This window comes from Chrysemys picta, chromosome 2 (genome assembly GCF_011386835.1).
Source record: "Chrysemys picta bellii isolate R12L10 chromosome 2, ASM1138683v2, whole genome shotgun sequence".
NCBI classification, from domain to species: Eukaryota; Metazoa; Chordata; order Testudines; family Emydidae; genus Chrysemys; species Chrysemys picta.
Window position 1 is genome coordinate 245896321 of NC_088792.1, and position 12054 is coordinate 245908374.

The window sequence follows — 12054 nt, forward strand, 5'->3', positions numbered from 1 at the left end:
TTTCATTATCTGAGTCAGATGCCACCAGCAAAAGGTTGATTTACTTTTTTGATGGTTCAGGTTCTGCAGGTTCTGCATTGCAGTGTTGCTCTTTTAAGACTTCTGAAAGCATGCTCCATACCTCATCCCTCTCAGATTTTGAAAGGCACTTCAGACTCTTAAACCTTGGGTTGAGTGCCGTACCTATCTTTAGAAATCTCACATTGGTATCTTCTTTATAAAGGTTTTGTGAAATCTGCAGTGAAAGTGTTCTTAAAATGAACAACATGTGCTGGGTCATCCTCCGAGACTGCTATAACATGAAATATATGGCAGAATGCGGGTAAAATAGAGCAGGAGACAAACAATTCTCCCTCAAGAAGTTCAGTTACAAATTTAATCAACGCATTATTTTTTTAAGGAGCATTATCAGCATGGAAGTATGTCCTCTGGAATGGTGGCCAAAGCATGAAAGGGCATACGAATGTTTAGCATATCTGGCAAGTAAATACCTTGCAATGCTGACTACAAAAGTTCCATGCAAATATCTGTTCTCACTTTCTGGTGACATTATAAATAAGAAGAGGGCAGCATTAGCTCCTGTAAATGTAAACAAACGTGTTTGTCTTGGCAATTGGCTGAACAAGAAGTAGGACTGAGTGGACTTGTAGGCTCTGATGTATTACGTTGTTTTGGTTTTGAGTTCAGTTATGTAACAAAAAAAATCTACATTTGTAAGTTACACTTTCACAACAAAGATTGCACTACAGAACTTGTATGAGGTGAATTGAAAAAAACTTATTTTTACAGCAAAACTATTTGTAATCAAAAATATACACTTTGATTTCAATTACAACACAGAATACAATATATATGAAAATATAGAAAAACATCCAAAATATTTAATACATTTAAATTGGTATTCTATTGTTTAACAGTATAGTTAAAACTGCAATTAATCTTTTTTTTTTGAGTTAATCTCATGAGTTAACTGTGATTAATCAACAGCCCTACTTATAATCCTATTATCCTCTAGGTAATTACAAAGATTGTTTAATAATTTGTTCCAGTATCTTCCAGATACCAAAGTTAGGCTGACTGGTCTATAATTCCGAGTCCTCCTTGTTCCCTTTTTAAAGATAGGTATTACGTTTACCCTTCACCAGTCCTGTGGACCTCATCCATCCTCCATGAGTTCTTGAACATAATTGCTAATACACCTCTACCCCGATATAACGCTGTCCTTGGGAGCCAAAAAAAAATCTTACCGCGTTATAGGTGAAACCGTGTTATATCGAGCTTGCTTTGATCAGCTGGAGTGTGCAGCCCCACCCCCTCGGAGCACTGCTTTACCGCGTTATATTCAAATTTGTGTTATATCGGGTTGCATTATATTGGGGTAGAGGTGTCATTCCAAGATTGCTTCAGCTAGTTCCTTAAGTACCTGAGGATGAAATTCCTCAGGCCCTGTCAACTTGAATACATCCATCTTAGCTAAACATTCTGTAACCGGTTCCTTCTCTATTTTGGCTTGTGTTCCTTCACCCTTCTTGTTAATATTATCTGATCACCACTCGCCTTTTTAGTTAAGGCAAACAAAATAGGCATGAATACCACCGCAATCTTGATGTCATTGGTTATTAGCTCCCTCCCCACTATGTAGAGGACATACATTTTTCTTTGTCTTTCTTTCTCTTGCTCCTAATGTATTTAAAGAACCTCCTCTTAGTGCCTTTTATGTCTCTTGCTAGGTGTAATTCATTTTGTGCTTTAGCCTTTCTGATTCTCTCCCTACACGCTTATGATATTCTTTTGTACTCCCTTGTGACAATTCATCCATGTTTGCAAAAGAGCAGGACTCCTCCCACCAAGTACAACAATAGTGACAGTCAGAGCCCACAGTGAAGCTTTGCAGACTCCACTAACAACGTTTGCTGGGAAAATTTTGTTTATCACTTCTCTCAATATTTAAAAACTATACAGTAGGGAATGTTCTTTCCCTTCCCCTCTTGAGCAAAGAAGATAGGCCATTGTGGGATATGCCCTCTTCCCCCCCACAACAGTTTAGGGTTCAAAAGATGTCCTCTCTGTCCAGAGAAAGTTGGGACCGAAACCCATTTCCCACACAGCCAGTCATGGGCTAGGAATATTTTGCACTAGAGCCTGGAGCTAAGCATCTACAGAAAAGAGTAAACTCCAGAGCTAGACGCATGCCAACAAATGGAAACAGCCCTACTGCTCTGAGCAGTCAGCCCCTGGAGAGTGAGCAATATAATTGAGAGGCATGTGGCAGCTATTGGCCTTTCACAAACTTGAGTGTTTTGGAGGTAATTCTAGCCTCAGCTTTGGGCTGATCCCAAAAGTTCTGAGTGGGGAGGGGAGAGAGAGAAAATGTGCAATATTTCAGAGAAATTTTATGTGCCTGCTATTTGTATTGGGACTGGATACAAGTAAAGCTGTACATTACTTTCACAGTATTCATCAAGTCTTATTTGGATCCAAACAGTGCAGTCCCTTAAGTCAGATATGAAATATTAATAAGGACAGTACCTCTACATAATTCTACAGCTGCTAAAGAAAAGGGGAGTTGAGGGAGTCAGCCTAAAACCAACACAACATTTGAAGATGTAGAAAGGTTCATTATTTCTTTTAGAAAACTGATGTATACGTTGACAAGTCTGTTTTAATTTGCCAGAAGCTGGGAATGGGCAACAGAGGGGATGGATCACTTGATGATTACCTGTTCCATTCATTCCCTCTGGAGCACATGACATTATCTACTGTCAGAAGACAGGATACTGGGCTAGACCCAGTACGGGTGTTCTTATGTATCCTAAGTGCACATCTGCCACTAAAGCTAAGAACCCACCTATATAATAGAACAGCAACTCTAACTAGTGAAGTTTAATTTTCACATTCAACATACATGTAACAGTAATTTCTTGCATACATGTAACAGTAATATCTTGAAGTTTAGAGTTCTAGAAGTCAGTGGAAGTTACATACCTAAAACAAGCCAACTTACTGTTAGAAACCATAGGTGGAATTTTCATGAGTAATTATAATTGGAGCGTGTCCCCCATTGAATGTCACTGGGACTTGTGCTCTTAAGTAGGGCTGGCCAGAAGACATTTCCATTTAATAAAAACTTGAGGTTTTGAAATGATTTGGTTCTGCTGTATAGCAAAAACAGAGTGATAGAGTGTACCCCCAGAATAGCCAAAAGCTCAGTGTTAGAGACATACATATGGGGAGTCGGAGACCCCCATTCAAGTCCTGGCTTTGCCTAAGTTAGGCCCCATTTCAAGTCCTTGGTCCCCCACCTACCCACCCAGATGCCCTAACCATCAGCCTGTTGGCCATCCTGGGGTATCTCTCCCTGGTTTTGAGAAGAAATTCCTTCTGGACCTGGGAATTTCTCCCAATGAGAGTTTATTGAAACCAATACTTCTCTAATGAATCATTTTCCAAATTAAAAAAAGTCAATCCTGACTAGCTTTATGCATATATCAAAACTTTTCAAACCCACACACATCCCACACTTTGCAAACTTCCTGCTGATCTCACACCCTAATATGGATTTAATGTAAAACTTTTTTGCATTTAAATATTCAGGAAAAGGGACATTTAAAACAAGACAGTACTAAACACTGAGGTGTTCTCATCCATTCACATCCAATATTCTACCCTAGTTAAAAACAGGCATTGGAAAAAAGAGAAAGCATTTGTAGGACACTTTGTACCTGAAGACTTTAAAACATCTACATCTTTAAAAATATGAACTCTCTTTCATGGAGGCTTTTTTCCTCAAAGACTTTTTAGTAGTAATTTCATGTTTCTGGCTTGAGCTGTTTTGTCAGTTTCAACTATATTTTGTTTTGGGTAGAGAGGGTTGGGAATGGAACTAAGAAAGTATGTAGCACAATTTGGGATGGATTACACACTAGGAAGTAGTTCTTCAATCACAATACTGTACTTCAGCATTAAACTTAAGCCAGCATTTGGGATATCAACATCTCAAAAATATTTCCACAAGATGTATGATAATTTAAAAAGAAAAATATGCTCTCATTAAAACCATCTGTCCTTCCCTTCTGCATGTTTAAGACCAATTGCTAGGAAAACAGATGGAAGTAAAATGTAGACCATCCTTTCCACCTGCAGTACAATTTCAAGTCTATTATAGAACATGTCAGTACTGAATGAATTACTTAGCCAGGTACAGATTATTAACTACAGCAATTAACAATTGGTCTGGTTTCCTATTTTGATAGAGTTGGTTTGCTCATCCTTAGCTTTAATTAGTACATTTAAGAATATGCTTTCAGGTTAGTGAGAAAATTTCCTTTTTTGTTAAGCAAAGGCAGGCCATGTCACTACTGGGATGAAAAAAATCCACAAGCCTTCAGGAAGTGATGTCAATCAAGTGGATGGCTGTGTTACCAATAATCTGGTGCTCTGATATTGTGCTTGTGGGCACATAATAGGTCATTTAAGGGTTATGTATAGGGAACATCTTTTCACACAACTATGCTCTCTAAATTCTGGTTTAAATTGTCTCCATGAAGTTTCAATTTTTTTGTTCCTTTCTAACGGATATGGTAATCTGTTCTAGAATTGAACAGAGTCAAATGCCAGAGATAGAAAAATTCTACTAAGTCAAGTAATCAGTCTTCCTGCCACTGCAAAATTATTCCCCATTTACTAATGATATAGCCAATCACTAATCCACAATTGATAACATTTAAGGAATCTCAGCACTAAAAGAGTTTGAGATAGAAGAGATGAGAGTAAAACTGGAATTGCCTTCAACATTAGCTGTAGGGTTGCTACTGGGAAGAATATACCTCTAACCCCCAATTATAGTTGAACTATTTCAGTCTTTTGTAAAATTAAGGCTTTCAAATTGATGCACTGTGTGCTTCAAATATAAGTGTACAAACAGATGGCACTCACAAAATATTTTAATTGACACACATAAGAAACATTAAAGAATTACAATGATTGTTTGAAACCGCTGCTGTATGTACAGAAACAAAGATGACAAACACCAAGAGAAAATCCAGGACTTTTTTGGCAACCTTATTTTGCATAGTTTAGAAAATATTAAGACAACTGAAAAGCTAATCACATCTTTAACAAATCTAACTTTGCACATTTTTAGTACTATTGTTCTATCTAACCCTTCCTCTGGTTCAATTTCTAGTTCAAATTCATCCTTTGCTAGAAAAAAAATGATGCTAGAAAAATCCAATTTCAGGAGTGAAAGGATTAATTTCAGCCTTACTGCAGTTCTGAGTACAGAACCTATTACAAGTAGCTAGACCAAAATAATTTTTGTATTATCTTGAAGTTAGTCAATTTAGAGAGCTATATTTGCTTATATAAACAATACTGTACATTATTAACTAAAAGACTTCGAGGCTTCTTTTCATTATGCAATCCTTATTTAAGGAAACAGCTACAAGACTCTCACTAGTATGCACTTCCGATAAGGATTCTTGCAATTTTTCATAGTCACCACTTCTCATTTTCACTTTGGAAAAATCAGTACCATTGGATGACACTTGTTAGTGTTGCAGTTCCTGAAATCCACTGCCCTATAGGCAGTTCCCCTGTATAGTCAATGATTGTTTGGGCGGATATTCTAGTTTTATGGAAACTGTGCTGGCTTTCAATGAAACCAAAATGTCAAGATATTAAACATCTTGAAAGAAACTAGCAGTATAGCCACAGAATGCAAGAGGGCACTGAGCGTCCGTGTGAATTACTGAAAAGCAATCAAAGTCAATTTCAAAATACAAGAAATAATATACTTACCCCTAAGTCATGTTTGAGAATTACTACAACTTGTGTTTCTGTTCCATTATTATAGCTAATGAAAATCTGAATATTGCAAACAAAATCTGAGTCAGAAATACAGGTTTAAAGTTGGTGGTTCTACAAATGTTGAAGCTGATTCAGTGAACCAGAGTTTGTCAGTGCTAAAAACACTTCTTGCTTTTGATAATTAAAGAAACAAATTTACATCCATTATAATTTGTTTACATTCTATTGGCATTCTTGACTAATGACCGGGGGGGGAGGGCGGTTTCGTTTGTTTTTTTAAAGTATTTAGGCACCTAGATGCTTCTGTAAATTCCATTAAGCACCTATCTGCATCTTAAGGCACCTAAATACCTTTAAAAATCTGGCCCTTAATCCACTTCATTGTTAGCTGTCCAAAAGATGGATTTCTTATCTTCAAAAGGACCTGTCATTTCTTACATAAGGCAATAAAATAGTTTTTTCCTGTAAGATAAACAGACCCAAAAAATTACTTCAAAGTTTGAAATGTCATTTAAATTACACATAGCAAGTTAAATCTCATTGAAGCATAACAAAAAGTATTCATAATGAGATATGTATACTAAACATGGAAGATTGTAAGAGATTATGACAAGAATTACAGGTTAATTAAATGCCTCAAATTGTGGCCTAAATTTTTAAAAGCAACTTGTGATTGTAAACCCAATCTGTGGTACCTTAATGGAACCGAATTATCAAGAAGTGCCAAGCACTCACCCTCTAAAAATAAGGACTCTTTAAAAAGACATCATCAAGATGAAGACTCAAAAATTACTAGTCACTTGAAAATTTAGACCAGTATTCAACAACACTTGAGGATCCTATATTTAGAACATTTCCAAACTGCTGCTCAACAGCTACCTCAGAAGGTACTTACCATCCATTACTGATGCATGAAAGCCAGTAAATGGTAGAACCCAGAGGCGCTGACTTCCTGTTCCCAGGGGAGTGCTCAACCCCTGTTCTGCCTCAGGCCCCACCCCCACTCCACTCCTTCCTCCAAACCCCCTCCCCCAGCACCTCCTGCACGCCGCTGAACAGCTGATTGCAGCGGGCAGGAGAAGCTGGGAGGGAGGGAGAGGAGCTGATCAGCAGGGCCCGCCAGGGGCAGGAGGACTGGGGGGGAGAGGGGAGAGGAATGAAGAGGAGCTGATCAGCGGGGCTGCTGAGCACTCACAATCTTTTTCCCCGTGGGCACTCCAGACCCAGAGCATCCACGGATTCGGCGTCTATGGTAGAACCAATAGATCTGTTTTGAGCAAATAAAAAAATGCTACTAGGAAATAGTTCCCATCAAGGACAATATGCTGAAATAAATCCACAGACAAAAGCGCTACTGGCAAAGCTCCAGAAATACAAGACTGAGTAAAACTTGCTACCAATACAGACAGCAAGATAGTATTATAAAGAGGGACTTTAACAGAGACAGTAATAGTGATTTATAAAAGGAATAAGACACCACAACAACTAAGAGTACAGCGGGTAGTCTTGGAAATGAATGGCAAGGAAAAGGAACATGAGAATTGGGTTCAGTACAGAGACTGGTTAATAATGAAACTGAACTACGATCTCAGCATTGGCATAGCAGTCAGACACAGAAAATTCCATGACTGCCCACCTAGAATAATCATAGAGAACTTGTGAGACTAGCTAATTCTGCCAATAGGTCTCTAACTAAGCAAGCTTAGTGATCCTGAAGGTTAAAATCTGATATTGAAATATATTTCCAAATGAGTTGCTGTTTCTTGTTGTATCAGTGGTAGAGAAAAAAAAAAAAAAAAAAAAACCAAGTTATATGTAGAGGGTTTCAGTCCAGTCCAGGTAACAGCCAGACTTCAAAAGTCAGCTTGTGAAGTAGAGTCTTACTGAAATGAACTTTGCAGAAGGAAGAATGAATATCTGTAGCCCATCTGGCAAGTGTGTGAAGTCATGACATCACCACTCGAAGTCTGGCATACACACCACCACCTACTCTTGCATTGTTTCATAAAACCTCCTGTTGAAGTAGACCGAAAATCTTCAGTCACATGCTATAAGCATTTACACTTGAGACAGCTGCTATCATTGACAAAAGATGCCCTTGAGTTTAGGGTAACATCCCCACTAATAAGGGTCAGTAATATCCCTGTTACTAAAGTGGAACAGAATCAGAACACCCTCACAGCTGTTCATCCATATGTTAAAACTGGTACTTTCCCATACAAGAATTGTAGTGGATCTACACAATTAACATAGCCGAGAAAGCGGTAGGTAAAGGTTTCTATCACTTTTCAGGAGTTCCTTTTAAGATTTAAGTACTCTTATTTCTAATGAAAATGAAGAATTACACTGAGTACTTTAGATTACAAACAATACTAAAGGCCTTCAAGATGTGTTCAGCACATGCAAACCTAAATCAAGTTGATCTGTAAGCAGTCTCCTTTCCACCTTCCATCTCCATTGTTTGCACTATTGTGCATTGTTCCACTTAGGAACAATAAACTTAGGCCCGATGATGCAAGGAGCACTGTACCGGCAGATCCCGCACATCCCAGTGGATCCTACTGACTTCAATAGAGCTTCTTGCTAGGGTACATGCTTCATACAGAGCTCCTTGAAGGATCATGGTCTTTAGGTACGTCAGCAATTTGGACAACTTTTTATATAGCTCGCCTGGTACTGTGTATTAGCAGAATTTTTTGGTAAGACACTAAACTTTGGAGTGTTTAAACAAGTAGGCACACAAAGTTTGTTTTACTTTTGGAAACAAGATTACATTATTTTTCTAAGCAATCTGGTAATCCATGATCATTTGAGGAATGTTAAGTTAATTTACTCAGCAGAAAATACTTACAGTTAAATTTGAAGCAGTTTTTGCAATAACTTATACCTGTTAACTTTAAAAGATGCAGGCAAAGAACTTTGTTCTGTCCAAAATGGACAAAATCTTTGAGCAAACTTCCACTAGTCAAGGGTGGCTGAAAATAGTTAGAATTCTATTCCAAAGACAAATAGCTGTAGCAGACCACGACTCTTGAATACAGGCTCCCAAAAGGAGTCTTCCATGTTCGAGTCTGAGCAGCTTGCTCCAGTAGAATGTACTGCACACTGAAGTAAAAAACACAGTGCCACTGATGTTCAATTATTTTCTAGTAAGAAGCTGGAAATGTATTTCCCCATTGTGTGTGTAGTTTAAAGAGATTTAGAGCCAACAACTGAAGGGATGTGAGTAAGTGATATGTCACAGCTAAATATACGTTGACCAAAAATGGCTATAGGTAAATAGTCTCCTCCTGAAAGAAATTCTGAGAGAAAGCTCTACTCGTAGACTAGAAAGTCCAGGGAATCTGTCTGCAATTAAGTAGCGTCACAAAATTATCAATGGAAAAAACAAACCAGTGCAGTAGAGAGGAATCAATATTTACTTTTTCAAGGTACATAAGTCTTGTTTTTAAAACAGAGGAATAACAAAACTTAAATATAGAAACCACAGGTGCTGACTTATTTTTCCTGGGGGGTGCTCCATCCCTGCTCCACCCTGAGGCCCCGCCCCCACTCCACCCCTTGCCAAGGCCCTGCCCTCGGCTCCATTCTCTTCCCGCCTCTCCGCCCCCTCCCCCAAGACTCCCTACCTACTGCTCTCCACCCTCCCACGAGCACCTCCCGCCAGCTGCCAAACAGCTGATCAGTGGCCAGCCCCGGGGCCCCCCGAACAGCTGTGGCTTGTGGGTGCTGAGCACTCCTCTTCCTCCCCCCAATCAGTGATTGAGCCCCGGAGCACCCACCGAGTTAGTACCTATGATAGAAACGTAAGAGAAACCATTCAGAAATAAACCAGGGGACTAGATTGTTGGACTCCCCTGCCCTGGGTGCAGGTTCTCCAACACCAACAAATGAAGCCTTAAACTTGACTTCAAGACAAAAAGTAAGTACATAAAAGTGTACATGGAACTCATCGCTGTTCTGTAAGTCTCCTGACCAGAAGCAGACCAGAGATTGGCTGCAGAAGCAGGCATTCCTTCTGATTAGATAAGCAGTGAAGTTGCAGTCTACTAGGTTGTAGCAAAAAGAAATGCATGTAGTCATTTAGACACTGTTTTCTTGGATACAAAGCCCAGCCCACTGGATACGGATTTCAGAAGAAAAATTCCAAGTGGATCTCCTGGAGATAGGCATGTGAACCAAGTAAAATAAAAGACTAAGTTCTATAACCTTTGAAGAAATTCAAAGATGTCTCCATATCCCTGCGGAATTTTGTTTAAATCGTCACTACAGTAAACAGCAGTAGTCACCACCACCAGAAAGTGTCCCTGTGAGAGATCTGAGCTCACAAAAAGAGGAGGACCCTCCCATCAGTCTGTCAGGATTACAATGCTCGTAAAATGCTTCAAATCCTGCAAAAACCCAGGTGTTGATGAAAAACTGGTCTACTGGTCAAAAAACAAAATAGCTGCCTAATATACTTTTAAGGAGGATCTTATATACATCTCTACCCCAATATAACGCTGTCCTCGGGAGCCAAAAAATCTTACCGCATTATAGGTGAAACCGCGTTATATCGAACTTGCTTTGATCCGCCAGAGTGCGCAGCCCCGCCCCCCCGTAGCACTGCTTTACCAAGTTATATTCGAATTTGTGTGATATCGGGTCACGTTATATCGGAGTAGAGGTATACTTGGTTACAAGAGAAAGACAAGCAGTTTGCTTGTAAATGGATGGAGAATATTCTTGCAGAACACAGCCTGCTGTACAGTGCTGGGAAACCCATGCCAAGAAACTTGACAGAATTTTCACCCCTGATTACCAGCAAGCTTCACAAGCTTTATTCTCTAGAGACATTAGCAGGAAGAGGGCTCCTAGGCTTGTTGACAGAAGTGCCCTGATTCTGGAGTGATATGGGCAAAACTCAGTTCACTAACACAACATCCCACAGACAGCTGCAAGATTCTAATGCACCTCCAGATGAGGGCTCACAGCCAAATGTGTCTGGTTGCAGCTTATCTCACAGTCACATCAATAAAGGCAGCATTAGCTTGATCCTAGGCTGTCTCCATATAGAGAAAGTTCCTAAAAGTAACCAGTCTCTTCAAGGACAGAAGAGGCATATGCAGGCCTTCTTCCACAACTTGGATTTATGTTCTCACAAAAATGAAAGCTCTCAGTACAGCATTGCAGATAGATTTTCTTAGAGGCAAATCCAGAAGTATGCAATCAGGTGATGTTGAACTGTGTCTGGAGAAGTCCAGCTATAGAAACCTCCACCACTAAATACCACAAAAAACTCCAAGAAGCCAGTATTAAGAGCTTGGGTCCCAGAGTTTATCAGTCTGTTTCTTGACAGTATGCAGAAATTGTTGTCTGTTCTTTGCTGACTGGAAGATGATTGGTACTTGCATCTGAACCACAAGAGAAGTCATCTCCACATTCTTAAAAAATACCCCATTGTAGTACTGGATGGTTTCTTAAATAGAATGGCCACAGCATTCTCTAGGGAGGATGTGAAAAATTCATTCCTCCTCTATTGTAGCACAAGTTCATTTGGCATCCAGAGAGTTTCCCCAGCTCCTGGTGTCAAGGTGGCATTCCCTGCTGTCCTGCTCACCATCCACTTCTTCCCCAACAGGCACAGAATGAGCTGAATTTATGCAGGAATACTGACCATCAGAGCAGAGAAGGTGTTAATTCATGGATTTAATGCAAAGGGAATGCGTCCTTACTCTACACTCCAACAAGGTGGTATATTAAGGCACTTAAGGCTATGTCAGTGCTAGGTATTATTACTATTAATATTATCATTATTTAAAGGTGTTGGATACCTTGAGAAAGATGGTCTATCCTGATTTGTACAAGACTTTCTTCTTGAATGCCATTTATACCAGTTTAAGGTGGCGTTTTTACAAGGTATCTGAGGATACCAAGAAAAAGTTTGGGTTCTTAAACCCTGGACTCATTCTCACAAAAACATGGCCAATTCATTGTTTGTAAATGGGGAAAACGTTTGTAATGGAAAGTTTGCTGCAGGCCAAAAATGGAGAGAGAGAAATATTCAGTACGAGTAAATAATGACTACAGAAAAATATTTGAGGATTTGGGAGCTGAGAAATCCCCAAATCACAACACTTTTAGATCAAACCTGGGTAATGCAAGTTTAAGACTGACTTTTTATTTATTTATTTATCAAAGTTGCCAACAGCAAGAAGAGATTAGGTAAAGTATACCACGCCAAACTGAAGACATATTTGATAGCTA

At 39.3% G+C, this 12054-nt stretch overlaps 1 protein-coding gene across 4 annotated transcripts in view; it reads right to left on the reverse strand.

Moving 5' to 3' along the window:
- Window positions 1–12054, reverse strand: part of C2H8orf88 (chromosome 2 C8orf88 homolog) — a 69879-nt gene that overhangs the window by 32664 nt on the left and 25161 nt on the right. The window contains exon 6 of one of the 4 annotated variants that reach the window (XM_008168317.4): window positions 4926–11459. The exons of 2 other annotated variants lie outside the window; for them this stretch is intronic. In XM_008168317.4, the coding sequence (XP_008166539.3) occupies window positions 11340–11459 (120 nt within the window). In that variant the 3' untranslated portion in view covers window positions 4926–11339. Of the gene's footprint in view, window positions 1–4925; window positions 11460–12054 lie in introns of those variants that run through there. One more of the 4 variants, XM_042845142.2, reaches the window with a different exon arrangement.